The 18,735-nt window shown below is 36.6% G+C and overlaps 1 protein-coding gene across 2 annotated transcripts; it reads left to right on the top strand.

The window, feature by feature from the left end:
* Window positions 1-1,012: 1,012 nt before the first annotated feature.
* On the top strand, window positions 1,013-15,359 carry rnf167 (ring finger protein 167). 2 transcript variants are annotated; one of them, XR_013816299.1, is made up of 11 exons: window positions 1,013-1,299; window positions 3,912-4,040; window positions 4,249-4,329; window positions 4,416-4,562; window positions 5,708-5,795; window positions 6,609-6,699; window positions 8,197-8,302; window positions 8,792-8,885; window positions 9,243-9,323; window positions 11,671-13,142; window positions 14,070-15,058. XR_013816299.1 is itself a non-coding variant. In XM_079814317.1 (10 exons), exons 2-10 carry the CDS (start codon window positions 3,951-3,953, stop codon window positions 12,129-12,131), a joined length of 1,239 nt encoding a protein of 412 aa, XP_079670443.1. In that variant the 5' UTR covers window positions 1,013-1,299; window positions 3,912-3,950; the 3' UTR covers window positions 12,132-15,359. The 2 variants fall into 2 exon arrangements, 1 of the variants encoding a protein (XP_079670443.1); XM_079814317.1 differs by having other exon boundaries at window positions 11,671-15,359.
* Window positions 15,360-18,735: the final 3,376 nt, after the last annotated feature.

The raw sequence follows: 18,735 nt of genomic DNA on the forward strand, positions 1-18,735 counted from the left end.
ATGCTTCATTGTTCAGCTTCTCTCAGTAGAAGGAAATCTTGTACTTGTTCCATTTAAGTCCAGTAAAACTTTTTAGAACTGTAGGCTAAAGCGCTTTCAAATACAAATCATTTCAAAGCTGCATTACGAGCCATAATCTGTTATCCTTTAATGCACGTTAAGGAATTAGGACGATATGATATAGACTATGTTGATTGAATAAATGATCCACTGGCTGAGATCAAGCTATAAGTATATTAACTATTCTATTTATCAGATACAGACTTTTTAGTTAGGCTATTAAAAAATAAACTGCAAAAGACAAACCAATGTGTGGTGCGATAGAAGGCGGTCGTCTGATTTCTCATTGTATGAAACGTGATGAATATGAGCAATGTCCTGGCCGCACGACTGAGCGCTCATGTACGTAAGAGATTCAAATATTAGTCCATTGATTATAAGTGAGTGCAAGCAAGAGTTCTTAAAAAGTATTAAAGTAAATACAGTCGTTTTTTCCTCTGATGATTCGCATTTGTCATCATTGTACGCTCCTGAGCGTGTCCTAAAACATGGCGGCGACTACCCATAATGCAATGTGCAATGACGTTGTTTCCCAGACTCTATATCACACTCCTGATGTTTTAGAGTGTCACCCCTTTACTGCTGTATACTTTTTTTCAGCATCGTGGCCGATTTGTAGATTGTACACACAAATATTCGGAGAATTTTTGTGTTTTTGCCAATTTCCCATAAATTTCCTATGGTCGGTCATTTATGACCGAAGACAATAACGCTACGACCAATTAGCATGCTCGAATCATGACCCCAATTTTTTTGTGTGTTTACATGCCTAATTTCTAGAAAAGTCACCAAGTTTCATATCATTCCGATTTTTTAAATTTCAAAACAGAAAATGTTCCAGTCAGAAATGACCGAAGAGCACCAGAGGGTTAATTTGGCATTGGAATTTCCATCAAACTGCACTTCCTTCCTGAATCCCTAGGTGGATCCGCGTACCCTCGTTTGAAATCTCATTCATCGATATCGCGATGTTTGCAGTTCTCGCACTTCCTGTTGGCCTTGCAGAATTGTAAACAAACGCGAGAACGTAGTTCCTCGTAGGGTCAAATCAGCTAAGCGTCCCGAGAAACCGATACAGTTCAATGAGCTCTGATCTTCGAGAAGGAACTTTTAGGAAGAATAAGCGCCGTGTTACAACGATTAAAGCCGAATCAAAGCAACGACGACGCGAGTGGAAGGCGTTAGCTGTCCGCTAAGGAATACGAGTGATTAGCCAGCTAGCTGGCAGTCGCTTGTGCAGTGAGTAAACAATTACAAATTCTCTCAACTAACTTAACTAACTTTTTTATTGTTCCGTTACAAAGGAAACTGTAGCCTGTACTTTTCGTATATAATTTGGTTGTTCAGAATAGTATCTTTAATGATAAAATATCGTAGCTTCCTCCATGTCGAGGGATGATCGATCCATGACGCAATTATTGTATTTCGTACATTTATCGTTTTCTTTTAGTCTGTTTTGTGTCTGTGTGTGTCAGTTAAAGAAATCACGAAAGGTGTATGTTTGTTATTGTTTGTAATTAAGTTGTAATTGTTGGTTATAAAGTGTGTATGTTGTTGCTCAGTAGCGACAAAGTCTGTTAAAACATTACTAGTTTAACTGATTCGAGTAAAGTTACTGACTCACAAAACTGCTTTTTTTTTTACTATTCCCCATGGTTATCTAGGGCTTTACATTAAAATGCGTAAAGAAAGTCACATGTCATATCTTGAAGTCAGCTGTCAACACTAACAGAAAATATTTAGCCTACATTTGGTATGTTTGGCGTGCCATAAAAAGCCATGGTATTGTAAGCAATACGCATTAGGAGAATCAGACTATTTTAAGTAGAATTATGTTGATCATTAAATAGCAAACTAATGCTAAATCTTCCATGCAAAATACAATAACATCCACAGACTGAGAATCATTGCTGGTATGTTATGCCATGCCTCGTTTTTTGTTTATTCAGCTTACAACACAAATATCCCATGTGCAAATCTGGAAATACTGCTCTTCATTTGAGCCACCATCTATAAAACACGTCGGATGACTCTCAGGCACACCTTGCATACATATCTTATCTATTGCTTTGTTTTTATCATTTAAATGAATGCTCGTTTCACCAATACATGTTTATGAACAAACCCCATTAAAAGTAGATCTTAACACTGGCATTAAACCTGTGCTTCTTCTTAGAGGTCTATGCAATTTGGACTAGAGAGATTAGTATCTAGTTTATAGTCCAGTCCCTGTATATCCCTCACAGAATATGCTAATTCTTCCCGTGGTTGGTTTCACTTCCCGTGACTCAGTTAAACAGCAGGTTCCTGGCAGTGGAGTAACACTTTCAATCGCTGAATGTGCTCTACTCAGTGTGTTTTACAGGAAGGGTTAATCATTGGGAAGCTGAGTGGAGTTTCATTCTCGAAATGACTCTTAGATTTGATGCATTCATATTAAGAGGGGTTTGTTTTTTAAGGAAGCATTAAAATAAATTGTCATTGAAAGACACTTTTAAAGTCTGTGATACTGACGGGCTGACGATTTGGGGGAAATTCCAGGTTTGCTGTGCTTGTCTGTAGGGCTGCACAATTTGGCATAAAAACTTTATTATATATCAAAATAGCTATAAAATAATAATAATACATGACAAAAAAAGACTAAATAAAAAAAAATGACGACAAATACAAAATCGACGCCGTTCACCTTTGTGTCATTAAGTCTGTTTACATAAAGAAGAGTCCGGCTATCGTTAGATTTAATCACCGTTGGTAGCGCAATCTTTTGTAATGCTTTTTTTCTCAGTTGGTCAGAACAAAAGTGGCAGACATGTTACTTGTTCAGATGGTATTTTCTGGTTCATTTTCTGCTATAGCCTATTTGCTTCTTATTTATTAAATCCAGGCAATTGACTGATGAAACATTGATTAAAATTAAGATACAATTTATACAAAACGAAAATTGACTTTAAAGAAAGGCTTTCCAAAAAACAAAACTTAATGAAGTGGTCAAAATAATTTCTGACCTTCTGACATATTGCGCATCTTTTCACTTTTCATAATCAATATAGCCTAGATGAAATTTAAGAATAACATATAATAATATTTAAACATAAACAGGAACATACAGAAAATGCTTTCACTCTAGAAACGAACCGAACCTTTGTTCAGTTTGATCTGGACCGTGGTCCGGGGGAGGTTTCACACTTGTAATTTTGATTCGGACCAAACAGAAAAAAAAGTCTGAAAATCCAGACCAAACAAGGTAGTTGTGAAAGGGCCCTTAAAATGTGCTTGTCTGTATATGCTGTTGTAATATTTCACTGTAAAATAAAAATTAGTATTTAAGAAAAATATGATAATTTTATTTTACATTATTGCAGAAAGTGTTTAAAAGCCAGCATTAAATACAAATCCATCTATTTTGAAAATGCATGTATATATTGATATATGAATGATTAATCTGTGGATGTTTCATTTCAAATGTTTTCTTTTTTTTGAGAGATGGTAAAGTATAATCAAAATGTCCTAGCTCATTCTTCTCTCTGGTGACGTATGCTGGATTTCTCCCACCATTTAGTCCGTGCAAACTCTTCTTTTTCAGTTATGCTTCGATTTACACCACAAAATGGAAGAAAAGATCTTTCACTAGTACTTCAGTTTCATCAGCGACATAAATCACACTGAGGAAATCATTCACAGTTCCAGATTTGTTATCATTAGCACAGATCAGCCACTTACAAAACTGCTGATAATCATGACTTTCATCCTGAGGGAAGGATGTTTAATTGTGTCTAGTTTCTTTAGACATTGCTCAATGAAAATGTTGGTCGTTGATGTTGAAGTTTGTAAAATCACGAATCTGTATGCAGGTCTTCATCGCCCCTCATCAGGGCCCAGCCTAATTCAGGATGGTGTGTGTGGGGACTCAGCTGGGTGTTTCGTTCCTCGTCTTATGCTTCGCTCTGGCACCCTCTCCTGGTCAGGCATATATATATGCTGTAAGTATCTGGTTTCAGGATTATTAAGGCTTTTATTGGTGTTGTAGACATTTTTATGGTACAGTACATTTGTTGAGGATTTGGTTGCACGGATTCTACACGCTTCATCTTTGAACAATCGATATTCATTTTATAACGTAGGTTGTTTGATTGCTTTATAATGTCTTTATTCTGCAGATGCTAATGGCCTCTTTTCTGTTCCATGCAGCATTACAGTAACATGACCTCCATGCTGTTTGAAGATATGCCTGCTCTCTTTGGCTCTCCTCTGCCAAAAGATGGACTCATGGTAATGAATCCTTACTGCTGGACTTTTCCCAGTAACAAAAGTAACTGCATGAGAGTGACTGGCTTTTCTCTCTCTCTCTCCTCCAGGGTGTGCTGGTTGAAGCTCGTCCTCAGAACGCTTGCCTACCTATAGATCCTCCTCCAGTTTCTCCCACACCCTCCGATCCCACTACAAACAGCACTACAAGATACATTGTCCTCATTCGACGCTATGACTGTAACTTTGATATCAAGGTTAATGTTCCTTCACAGCAAGGCTATTCTAATAGATTGCAAAATATGGGTTGTAAAAGTTTAAATGTAAAATAATACGGTTGACTTATGTTTTTAAACAATATACCCTTGTGAAAAAGTACACTTTAAAAAAAGTTATTAAGGAAAAAATATACTTAAGTGCAAACGGAATAAAATTATTTCAGACACTTAATTAGCGAAACTTTAGTGTGCTTTACCCACTTCAGTAGGACTTTAAGTACATCTTTGTGTCAATTCATAATCACTGTCTTCGAAATAAGCTTAAAGTGACAAGCATAAACTGAAAAATAATAATGAAATTTCTATTGAAACTTGTATGCCATGCATTTAAATATATTCACATTTGTAATGAAGTTGCAATTCAGTACATATTTTAAATGTAATATCAAATAACGCATTACAGTTAAAATTGTGCTTTAGTATGTTAGTCAACACATCAAAAAATAATTATACTTTAAAGCACAACAAAAGATTATTAAAATATAATCATTAATGTACTTTAAAAAAACTTTTATTTTGACAGTATTTCAAAGTGCAGTATTTGAGTCAGTTGTAGCCTACTATAATATTGAAGGTAAAAATGAACTGATTTGTATACAAACACTTAAATTACACTCAATTATGTTTTTCGTGATACGGATTTCGGTAAGTTGTACTCTTATCTTTTAACCCTTTCAGACACTTATTCATGTTTATTTCACGCTGTAACTGGTCTTAAAGCGGATGAGTTCACGTGTGCTGCCGCTTCTCTTGAGCTGAGCTGTGCCAGAGCGATCTCATGCCACAGCGTGTTTTTGAATTTCGTAATAAAATGGACATAATTTGAAATCTGAGACTTTGAGTCATATCAATTTTAACAAAGCACAAAGATTATTTCGATTTCATGGATGGGATGCGTGCTACAATGTTCTGTTCATTCATCTGAAAACAGGATGACCAATCGATTCTTGGGATTTCATAAAAATTATAATATTGATATTTTTTTACCCAGCCCTATTATCTAGTGACAAGGCAGCCATCATAAAGTCAGCCAATTAAAAAATATATCAGACTGATATGGCCAAAGAAGTTGATATTTTAGTTGATAATGAGCAATATTGTTTTTGTTTTGTTTTTTGTTATAGGTGCTCCATGCACAGCAGGCTGGTTACAGTGCAGCCATAGTTCACAACATGTTCTCAAATTCACTTCTCAGTATGGGATACAGCAATGGTGAGATTGACACACACACACACACACATATGCACTGCTTGTATTAAACAACTATACACGCCTCTGCGCCTAGGTTTGTTTAATGTTAGTAGACATGGTTAGTCCCACAGTGAATCTGTTTACTTCACGTTTTCTGTGCTCAGTGTGGGTGAAATGTTATTGAGAATACTACACTCGGTCACTTTAGATTACGGTCCAATTCTCACTATTAACTATGACATTTGCATCAATAAAATCCTAATTACTGCTTATTAAAAGTTAGTAAGGTAGTGTTAAGTTTAGATTGGGTAGGATTATGGGATGTAGAATATGATCATGCAGAATAAGGCATTAATATGTGCTTATTAAGTACTAAAAAACAGCCAATATCCTAGTAATATGCATGCTAATAAACAACTAGTTAATAGTGAGAATTGGACATCTAAACTAAAGTGTTACCCTACATTCTTATTGATGGCTGAAAACAATCAAATTGGACAAATTGGTAACACTTTACTTTGATTGTCCACTTTAGACATTCTACTGACTATAAGTAACTTTGCAGGTAACCCTAATCTACTAATACTCTGAGAGTTAGTTGACATGTAGTTGAAAAGTTACTTCTAGTTATTAGAATGTCTAAAGTGGACAATCAAAAAAAAAGTTTAATCAAAACATTTTTAATAAATGAACATAAAAGTTGTGGTGGACGTATGGAATGACGGGTGTTTGGAGTCTACTTGGTTTTCTATGGAATTTTGCAAATACAGTCCTATTTAAAATGGTTTGAGACATTTGTTGTAAGACCCATACTTCTGTTTTGTTTCTGTTTAGACACCATCGCGGAGGAGATCGAGATTCCCTCTGTGTTTACAAGCTACTATGCCTCTCAAATACTGCGCAGCTTTATCATACCAGAGAAAGGGTGAGAATAAAATGGGTTACCTACACTCGTACACAAAAATGAAATGCAGATGGATACGTAAATACAACCAGTCGTTTGGACACACCTACTCCTTTATAATTATTATTATTATTCCTATACTTTTAGTATAATAGTAAGTGAAAAAGCCATGAAATGACAAATATGGACGTGGACAGGGCACACTTTTTTTCCCATAGAGCATGTGTGCTCCTAATTTGAAAAATATAGGATCACATAAAAAACTTAGGCGCAATGAAAATGTATCAAATCATTCGTTTTTTTCCTTAATATGGGGGTAAGAGGAGAAATTTACAAAATAGTTTAATTTATTTGAATACAAAAAAAGTACACTAGTCTTTTAAATATTTCTGCTTCAGTTTGCATTTAATAATTATGGAATTATGTATGCTCTAAACATTGAATTAAATGCCTGATACAGTTTATTTTGTTACCAGAATACCAATAATAACAAGAAAAAATTAATTAATTACAAACAAGTTTGAAATACACACTTATATTTTGAAATATCTTTATTACTTCCAGCCTCATTCAAACATATGAGTGAGATAAAATATGCACTCTTACAACTATCTAAAACATATTACAATAGAAACACCATAAAGTAAACATAGTCATCATTCATCAACAGTAGATCATAAGCAATCGCTTGGTTTAAATGCACAGTATTCATTGATTGCAAACTGCTCTAAAACAGCGAACCTGTTGAAGAGGCAACAGCACCACATTTTTACTTTGAAAGTGTAGATCTCACATTTATTTAAAGGTAGAGTAGGCAATTTTGGGGGTAATTTATGGTCCTATTCCTTCCACAGACAATATATATACATATAAATACATTCTGACCATTTCACTCGGTGATTACTGTCAGAATGTGAAGAGTCTTTCAACCAAAATAACAAAAAAAGTTTCTGGAACAAATTGCCTACCTTGCCTTTAAAGAAATCATCGCCTTTGAAATGTAATAATCACATTAAGTTGTATCACAATCCCTGTTTTCCAAATGTAAGACGTCTTAAAATGATTATTAAGACTTTTAAGATATTCTTAAACTGAATTTAAGACATAACTTAAAGACCTGCAGGCTTTTTATGTACTCCTAAATAAATTTTATAGTTCGCACACATCTACTACTTTTATTTGCAAATGCGAGTGAAATGCCTGCACTGTCCAGCCCTGGTGTGGTAATTATGTAGTGACCAAAAATAGTCAACAAATCAAAACAGTCTTATGTTTTAACTTCTTCAAATTTGCTACCCATTGTAATATAATTTTATATGTTGTAATTTGTAACAAAAATGCATGCTTGGGCACATTTCTAATTCGTCTACAAATCTAATTTCAATCAGAGAGCATCACAATAAACATGCCCAGACTTCTGACTGGTACACACACATTTTGAATTCCTTTTATTCAGCTTGACAACCTCATGGTCAAAGGTTGTATATGTATGTTATTGTGTGTGTAACTTTGCTGCAGGGCCTATGTGATTCTGAAGCCCGAGTTCTCCTTCCCTCTGTCCTACTATCTCATCCCCTTCACTGGAGTCGTCGGCATTATCATCATTGTAATGGTCATCATACTGGTCAGTGCTGCCACAACTTCTTTATAAACCCCTAAATGTGTACAAGAACCATGCATGGAATTACAGGTGCCTAGAACATTAGTGAGATTTTTCCACAAATATTCTAATGATAATATCATATGCTGTATATATTCTTACATTGGTGTTTTTATATTTGGAAAGTCACATAGATGGTCAATTCACCTAAACCTACGTTTATTTATTTATTCCATGGAACACAAAAAGAGAAGATTTACTAGTGTACTAGTGGCTGTTTTCAATTACAGTGAATGGGGATTGCAGCTTTTAAACTTTAAAAAATATGCAAAAGTACCAAAAATTTTAAGAGCATAGTTTTACTTTCTACTGTTTGGAATAGCTAAACACCTGGAGTGCCCTTAAGATGCCAACAAAGGTTGTCTATATAGGCAGCTATGTAGGGTTTGGAAAAGAGCTCGGATATGTTCATTAGTGAGTGTTAATATATGTTTTCCCTTCTAATTGGTCCAGGTTGTGCGGTGTGTGCAGCACAGGAAGAGACTTCGGAAAAATAGACTCTCCAAAGAACAGCTGAAGAAAATCCCAACTCACAAGTTTGTTAAAGGTGAGCAATGAGAGTTTATTAATACTCTGGGTTAAATGCGATATAAGCTCTATGGAACACATAGAAGGATGCTTTTTATGAAATAGTTATGGCTCCTCCAACAAAAGCACAATTTTTTAAGTTCCATAGCATAGCTAAAGAAATGTATTACAACTGCTAGTCGCAAATAATGAAAGTTCAGCTATTTTCCCCCATAAAATCATGTTTGGGTGCTTTAAAGATAATAACCAGCACTGAAATCTGATATGTAGGGGTATGCGCCACATACTCTAACAAAGAAAACTCACTGATGGGTTCTGATAGCAAGCATGATTGTTCTACTGGACCATTATTTCAATAATGCCATATTTTTCTCAGGTGATGAGTATGATGTGTGCGCGATTTGCCTGGATGAATATGAAGAGGGAGATAAGCTGAGAGTGCTGCCATGTTCACATGGTAAGTGAGCTGCTCGATCATCTGTGTGAGCGACGTGTGTGTGTTTTAGTTGAACCTGTGTTGTCTATCCTTTTTGTCTAATAAGCATATCTAAAGGATTTTAAAGTTAGTGAAAGTAATTGTTTCAGTTTGACTACAGTTGTTCATTCTGATTGACACATTTAGTGCTGATCGCAAATGATCAGAGCCACAGTGAATGTTTCACACACACACACACACACACACACACACACACACACTTGTGTGTTTCACTATATTAGTGAGGATATTGCTTAGACTTCCATTGATTTTATATCAGATTCATGATTTTTTTCTATGGCCTAACCCAACTACTACCCCTAAACCTACCCATCACAGAAACATGTGGAAAACACTAGATTTAAAGGAACACGCCGACTTTTTGGGACTTATTCTTATTCACCGTATCCCCCAGAGTAAGTCCATACATACCATTCTCGTGCATTAACTCTGTCTGACGCGCACAAAGACTGCAGGTAAACGGCTCCAGCTAGCCTACCGCTCAATAAGTGACAAAATGGCACAAACATTTTCCTATTTACATGTTGTGATGTGATGTTACATCGTGTACTAAGACCGGCGAAAAACAACAACACCTGTCAGATTATACACGTAGAGCAGCATGTCAGCCTCCGATAACGACTTGGTACCTAAAAAGGGAGCTACTTGGTTACAAGAGGTCAGCCCTCTTGACAACTGACTAAACATTGACAACTTAAAGCTGTTGCTGTTTGCAGCGCAACATTTGACCGTTTGACGGTTATTTTCGTCAGTTACGGCTCGTGAGATCTAGCATTCTGCCTCCTTTGTATCAGAGACAGAGATAAAGTAGTGCGTAAGATTACATTTATTTGAATGAATGGATTATAGCATTTATTTGGATTAATTATCGAGAGAGAGGGAGATTCGTAAGTTATCTTTGTGAATGCGTCTGTTCAGCGTCTCTCTTAACGAAGATGTGTGTTTATTACTGAAAAATAGCGATGTAACCCCATCGTTGCTGAGAAATACAATGTAGTGATCCAGTAACTTAGCTATTTTATTGCTAAAAGTCGCTCATGAATGTGCAGCGCGATCTCTGCTCTCTGAATGCGAGTGACGCGTGCGTGTGCGCTTCAATAGCCCCGTTTACATGCACACTTTTGTCATTCCGATTAAAATCATTCCGATTGAACGATTCTGTTTACAGGAGACGTTATCTAAACCGATCTGGTGTTGCTGTAAGAAACACCTCAGAAAAATAAATTCTTCTGTCAGGCGCAGTTGAAGTAGAAAGTGCCTGGGACAAACGCTGTCAGGTGAGATGCTGTAGCCAGGCTGACTGTCATTACTCCAACATTATCTTCATAACTTGTTACGAAATAAAAAGTTTAACACTTCAGAAAAATGAACTTTACTCTCGTCAACATTATAACATTATATTTTTATTCCTATTGAGGTGTTTATATGCAGCCTTTTCATTCGGACTTTTAGACTTTTAAACCGATTACAGTGCTCCGTGTAAACGCACCTGAAATGAAAACTGATTCATCTGACTTGGAACTACCTTTGCATTAAACAATTTTATTGCACACCTTCCAGCCAATCAAGATCAAATATTCCGTTTATTGTTAAACTAAAATGTTATGGTTTTGTTTGCATTATAAATGCTGCTGCCTACCAGCTGCAATAACCAATAAAACTTTGTTCCATATATTTTTTTCTATATTGTCATAAATATTGTTATCGCAAATATTCTTGAAATATCATGATATAATTTTGAGGCTATATCGCCCACCCCTAGTTCCTAGCCATATCGGCCTAGAAAATCACAACTTTTCATTTTCCTTCGGTCTTAGTACACAATGTGACTATACACATCACAACATGTAAATGAAAACGTTGGCGTTATTTTGTCACTTATTGAGCAGTAGGCTAGCTGGAGCCATTAACCTCCAGTCTTTGTGCTAAGCTAGGCTAGCGGTTGGTGCGTCAGACAGAGTTATGGCACGCACGAGATGAGAATGGTATGTATGGACTTATCTAACTCTGGGGGATACGGTCAATAAGCTAAAGTCCCAAAAAGTCAGCGTGTTCCGTTAAATAAAAACGTGTTTTGGCCGATTTAAAAGCTTTTTTTAACTAGTGAGGACCAGAAAAATGTCCTCACTAGTCGGTTGACATAATTTTTCACTATATAAGTGAGGACATTTGACCCTCACAAGTATAGTTAAACAAGTTTTCCACATATATGCTGAAAATAGTGCAATGACACATATTTTTAAGTAGAGTTAATTTTTGTCCCTGTTCAGCATACCATAACAGGATTATTTTTGCTTCCCTCATTCAGCTTACCACTGCAGGTGTGTGGACCCCTGGCTCACCCAAACCAAGAAAACATGCCCAGTGTGCAAGCAACGTGTGACCCGTCCCAACCCAGAGTACTCTGAGTCTTCCGATTCAGAGGAAGAGGCAGGGCCGCGCGAGGCTGGCGGGGAAGAGGAAGGAGCAATCAGTGAGGCAGATTCTGAGCGCACCCCTCTCCTTCGTTCATCCAACCCTGCGTCCCCTGCCTCCTCCAGCCCGCCTCCCACTTACGCCTCCACTGTAACGTCCGAGGAAGCCATGGCTACGGTAACAACCTCAGCACAGTGCTTGCCGCACACACCGCAGCATGACGTGCCCCTCCTGGGCCACGATGAGTACTGCTCACCCATAGAGGACTCGGATGAAGTTACTGAGGATGAGGAGGGTCACCCCTCGGATAACGATACCACAGAGCTAATTGGACGTGGCGCTCTACGAGTCTGAGCCGTCGATTGAAAACAGCCCTTTATCTCGGTCACTTTGGTTGTTATAGGGGTCTGTTTCTCTGATGTATATCGCAGAGGTGGATTTTTACACCCCTTATATTGAGATGCATTTTACCACAGTCCAGTCTCACTGAGATACACAGCCATCCCACGTTTAGTTATAGCTAGTGCATCCAACACTAAACCGCATACGTGCAACATTTTACAGTTCCTGACAAAAATACACCGATTAGTGTGGTTCCCAAAATCATTTGTTCTCCTAAAATGTCCAAATCAGTTAACGGTCATTTAAAAACTATTTGAAGTTAATGTTTTCTTAACAAAATAGTCCCTCCATAGATCAATTAAAGGGATAGTTCACCTAAAAATGAACATTGTCATCATTTACTCGGCCTCAAGTTGTTCCAAACCTGTATGAGTTTCTTTCTTCTGTTGAACACAAAAGAAGATATTTTAAAGAATGTTGGTAACCAGGGATGGACGCAGGATGGAAATGCCAAGATGCACATAAATGATGATGGAAATGCTTACTGAATAAATTCCTTGATGTGCATAAAAAAAAGTCATCTGACTGCGATGGGATGGCCTAACTGGAACGATTTCCTGTGCGCAGGATCTGAAATGCTGTTATGGTCATTCTGTAATGTCATTAAAGTGGTTCAGTATAATTCCCTCCCAGAAGCGATTGCGTTCACAAACACCAGACATTTGAATGCAAGATGACTGCGTTTATTGTGTTGCATATGCGCTTTCTGAGACCTATACATATGCAGTGGCTTTTATTGCAGCAACTTCCATTTTTCTTGGTGCTTTTTAGTGCCAGTTTATCAGGAAGTGACGATTTTGTTGGAAACTGGAATGGAAACTGTACTTAAAAAAATATATTTGCAACTTTGGATGCAAGCATAGCTAATTGGTGCTGTACTGTCTGGTTACCAACATTCTTTAAAATATATTTTTTTGTGTTCGACAAAGAAAAAAACTCATACCGGTTTGGAACAACATGAGGGTGAGTAAGTAATGACAAAATTGTCATTTTTGTGTGTACTACCCCATTAAAACACACCTTTTACTCACCCTCATGTCATTCCAAACCCATATAAATGTATTTCTTCCATGGAACACACAAGGAATATTTTTTTTGCAGGATGTTTTGCAGTAGCCCATATGACAACACTGCAACTTTTCTTATCTGACACCTATTTCAGGTGTTGGAGTCTCTGCTAATGAGCTGATTAGGGAAACATGCAAAACACTGTTCTATAAGACAAAAAAAAAAAGAACTTGGACATGTATGAAGCCTGAATATGTGGAAGTGCAAATGAGATTTTATAGCTTTGGTGCAGGGGCAGATTTTCAGTGAATGAGGACTAGTTTATCCAAAAATGAAAACGCATAATTTACTCACCCTCATGTTGTTCCAAACCCGTAAGACTTCTGTTCCTTAGGAACACGAATAAAGATATTTTTAGTATTCTCTCATGCTTTTAGTCTCTCTACTGAAAGTCCACACTACCAAAACTTTCATGCATTACAACAATAGGATATTGTATACATAATCCATATGAATCGGGTGGTTTAATCCAAGTCTTCTGTAGAGACACGGTCACTTTATATGATGAACTTTAGGCTTTTTTCTCATATAAATGTGGATCAATGCACATCATATTTGGTAAACAAAATATGATAATTGCTTGACGCACAAGAATCAATGAGGTTGGGTGTGTCCAGTTGAGTTTTGTTTACGATCAATGTTTAATGAGAATGAAAGCCTAAATTAAATCGGTTCATCATATAAAGCGATTGTGGATTAAACCGCTGGATCCGCTCTTTATGAACTTTTTGAAGCAAGTTTGGTTATTGCAGGTTTCATAAAAAATCTTCATCTGTGTTTCAAAGGTGAATGGAAGTCTTGCGGGTTTGGAACAACATTGAGTTTTTATTTTAGGGTGAACTACAGTATATGCTTTTAAATCTGGCTGTGTTCCTCGTCGTATGGCTTTGCAAAATATAGAATATAGTACGCAAGTTATATGGATCATTTTTATGGTTTTCAATGGTGATTTATTGTCTTTTTGAGAGCTTTTTTTAGCTTGTTAAAAAAAAAGAGCACCCTCCTTATTCTGCAAAATTTCTGTTTCGCTGAAGAAAACCTCAACATGAGGGTGAATAAATAAAAATAAAACTATTTCGGGGGAACTGTTCCTTTAAGTTGGTGGCTCCGGTCACCATTAATGTGCAATACGGACAGGTTGCCAGTTTGTAAATGAATACTAATATTTTATTTATACCTACAGAGGTCGTACAGAAATTATTGCAGACTTCTGAATTAGCGTCTTTGATTGGTCAATTCTTTTATGTTATTTTTAGTAAACGCCTGCATCGATCAGCCCGTTTAAGTGATTAAATCATACCTTCCACGCAGGATTCACTTTTAGAGCGTGATGATTTAGAATTTGTTTGGTTGGTTATTACACCAACAACAACAAAATCCTTTATAATCGGTTATTGTTTTTTTATTTTCAATACATAAACTGACTCTGAACCAGATCTCTCTCGCTCTCTCTCTAGATAATGTAAAGGCATTGCTATCTCTCATATACAAAGATTGCAGTTGAAAGAGTTGTATTATTGTTATTGATGCAAGATAAATGGACTAACAGTCTTATTCCTTGTTTTATATAGACATTTACCATTGAAATGCTAGCTGCTGTTTCAAATTTACATTTACTTTGATCATGGCTGACAGTGTATAGACTTAAGTGCAGTGTTTATTACCTTTTACTGTCCTCTTATATTACAGCTTTTTTCTCCAATGAATAAGAAACGGTTGTCTATACTAAATAAACATGTGCCTACTTCAAGTGTTCATTTGTAAATGTAACGCCATCCATCTCTTCCTCTAAATCACTCATCAGTCAAATGAATATTCACGTGTCTGTTTTTCTTTCCCAAGTTTTATCATTGTGGTTTCAGTTCTTTGACATCACTGACAAGACAAAGCATTCATTTATATATTTGTGTCTCCTTTTTAAACTATAAAGCAAATAGCACTGTAAAGAATCATAGGGTTTGCACCTGTAGTATGCTGGACCAATAGCTTTTACGCTGTATATAACTTGATCTGTGTGTTAAATCGTTGAGTGCTGCATTCTAATTCACTTTGGAAGATTTATTTAGGATTGTACCATTGCTTTCTTTTTGTGCCATAAAAATAAGTGTACTATTTCATGAGTCATATCTTATACTATGAACTCCTTTGAAAGGTTTAACAAATGCGATTTCATACAATTAAAATTCTTCTTGATTCTATATAGTTATAGACAGTTAAGCATCTGAATGCCGGTGGGCGTGGCTTATAGTGTGATCGCTGGGTTCAAACTGTATGATTTTGGCCAACTGAGGCAAATTTTGTGAATCCTAAAAAAATCCTCTGATCCTGGGCCAAAATCCGAAGTCTTTGATCGCTAGTTTGACATGTTCGTCGACAGCCGATTAATGAAGCAGTCGTATGCAAATATATTTGCCCATGTGACGTCACAAATCCCCTCATATCCAAGCGAGATGTTTTTGATGCTGGATTAAATTATCTTTTTTTAAGATATGAAACTTGTAAAATGATTTAATGGTACAAAGACCTGTTTTGTGTCTTAAGATCAAGGTACATTTGATTCAGAGAAAAACATTGTTTTTTCTTCTAAAGAAACAAACGGCTGGGTAGGGACTACAATGAGCTCTTCCTGGGTTGGTGACATCACAAACCCTAACATTTACATGAACCCCGCCCCCGGGAACCAGGGATGGAAATTAACTTTTTTTGTCCACCGGCCACTGTGGCTGGTGGATTTCAAAATCTACCAGCCACTTTCTGGTTTTTAACCGATTAGTAATTAATACTACAAGCTCTACAATGCTTAAGCAGTTTATTTAATCTCAAGTCTCAATGAAATACTGACATTTTCTCTTTCTCTCTTATACACACACAAACCATGAACTGATATACACTTCATTAAATGAGTAGGGCAGATTAATGGATGTGGCATTTGGACGATTCGTGGTCTTTTATGGCTTCCAGTTTTAGGTTTTTAGTCCCAGCAATGAAACTATTAGTTTTGGCATCTTCTGAAGCGTGTTGACGACATACTAGGGTTGCCACCTTCAGTGTGGCAAAATAAGGGACACCCATTCACGACAATATACAAATTTATAATACAACCCCAAATCAGAAGAGTTGGGACAGTATGGAAAACGCAAAAAAAAAAAAAAAAATCGAAGTGATTTCTAATTTTAGTTTGACTTGTATTTCATTGCAGAAATATATAATATAATATGAACACAAAATATTTCATGTTTTGTCTGGTCAACTTCATGTAATTTGTAAATATGCATCATTTCCTGTCATTCAGACCTGCAACACATTTCAAAAAAATTTGGGACAGGAGCAATTTAGGGCTAGTAATGAGGTAAAATGGTTAAATAATGATGTGATTTGAAACAGGTGATGTCAACAGGTGATTGTAATTATGATTTGGTACAAAAGCAGCATCCAAGAAAGGTCTAATCCTTTAGGAGCAAAGATGGGCCGAGGATCGCCAGTTTGCCAACAAATACGTAAGAAAATTATTGAAATGTTTAAAAACAATGTTCCTCAAAGAATGATAGGAAGAGATTTGGATATTTCACATTCAACAGTGCATAACATAATTAAAAGATTCAAGGAATCTGGAGGAATTTCAGTGCGTAAAGGACAAGGGCGCAAGCCTAAGCTGAACAACCGTGATCTCCGATCCCTCAGGCGGCACTGCATCAAGAATCGTCATTCATCTATAAGCGATATCACCACATGGGCTCAGGACTACTTTGGCAAACCTTTGTCAAGTACCACAATACGTAGTTACATCCACAAATGCCAGTTAAAACTGTACTGTGCCAAAAGGAAGCCCTATGTTAACAGTGTCCAGAAGCGCCGTCAACTTCTCTGGGCTCGGAGGCATCTGGGACGGACCATCACACAGTGGAAACGTGTACTGTGGTCAGATGAATCAGTATTTCAGGTATTTTTTGGGAGGAATGGACGCCGTGTGCTCCGGACCAAAGAAGAAAAGGATCATCCAGACTGTTACCAGCAACAAGTCCAAAAGCCAGGGTCTGTCATGGTATGGGCTTGTGTCAGTGCCCTTGGCAAAGGTAACTTGCACTTCTGTGAAGGCACCATTAATGCTGAAAAGTACATAGAGATTTTGGAGCATAATATGCTGCCTTCAAGAAGACATCTTTTCCAGGGACGTCCATGCATATTTCAACAAGACAATGCAAAACCACATTCTGCACACATTACAAAGTCCTGGCTGCGGAGGAAGAGGGTACGGGTACTTGACTGGCCTGCCTGCAGTCCCGACCTGTCTCCAATAGAGAATGTGTGGCGCATTTTGAAGCGCAAAATGCGACAACGAAGACCCCGTACTGTTGCCCACCTTAAGACTTGTTTGCAGGAAGAATGGGACAAAATTACACCTGAAACACTTCATCACTTGGTGTCTTCAGTCCCTAAACGTCTTTTAAGTGTTGTGAAAAGGAATGGCAACATTACAAAGTGGTAAATGCTTTGCTGTCCCAACTTTTTTTGAAATGTGTTGCAGGTCTGAATGACAGGAAAGGATGCATATTTACAAATGACATGAAGTTGACCAGACAAAACATGAAATATTTTGTGTTCATATTGTCTGCAATGAAATACAAGTCAAAGTAAATTTAGAAATCACTTCTTTTTTTTTTATTTGCGTTTTCCATACTGTCCCAACTTTTTCTGATTTGGGGTTGTATTTTACATTTGATTATTTAATTTATTTCTAAAGAATTCTTTAGTAGCCTATTTGGTCCACTTTAAAGGGATAGTTCACCCAAAACTGAAACATTCTGTCATCATTTACTCTCCCTCATGATGTTTCAAAACTTTATCAGTCTCTATGTTCTGCTGAACACAAAAGAAGATATTTTGCAGAAAGTTTGTACCCAGGCTGCTTTGGGGGCACCATTGACTTCCATAGTAATCTTCCTGTGTGTTCAACATAACAAAGAAATGTATACATGTTTGGAACAACTTGAGGGTGAGTAAATAATGACAGAATTTTCATTTTTGAGTGAACTGTCCCTTTAAGCAGTCATTCTGAACCAGTAATCACTTTTTTGACAATTCTGAAATTCAAAAATGTTTATTTTTGTATTAATTTACTTAAATTATGACTATATTATTATGCAATTATTTGTCCCATTTTTATCTAAATATTCTTTTAATAAATGTCAAACTTTATATGGCAGGATTATTTATTATGTATGATTAAAATTATACATTACTTAGGCTATAATCTTAATTAACCTGTCTAAAATATATATAATAATTCTGTCTGCCAAGCTCTGATGATGTATGGAATATTATATAAATATATTATACATTAAAAAAAACAATAGGCCTATACCTTTAGAAGTGTGTGTCAGTGCTGCGGCTTTAAGTCAGTCAGTCTGAGACACTGAAATGCTTCTCTGCAAAGTGTGCAGTTGGCCTGAGGTTCATCACGAGTTACTGGACAGACCCATTGATACCT

This window comes from Gobio gobio (genome assembly GCF_949357685.1).
Source record: "Gobio gobio genome assembly, chromosome: 4".
NCBI lineage: Eukaryota > Metazoa > Chordata > Actinopteri > Cypriniformes > Gobionidae > Gobio > Gobio gobio.

What these genes read in the sequence shown, in the direction of transcription:
- rnf167 (XM_079814317.1), top strand. Translation starts at nt 3,951, where the DNA reads ATGGTGTGTGTGGGGACTCAGCTGGGTGTTTCGTTCCTCGTCTTATGC. An exon ending in TTTATCATACCAGAGAAAGG is followed by an intron (nt 6,700 to 8,196) that starts GTGAGAATAAAA and finishes ACTTTGCTGCAG; the next exon opens with GGCCTATGTGATTCTGAAGC. An exon ending in AGTGCTGCCATGTTCACATG is followed by an intron (nt 9,324 to 11,670) that starts GTAAGTGAGCTG and finishes TCCCTCATTCAG; the next exon opens with CTTACCACTGCAGGTGTGTG.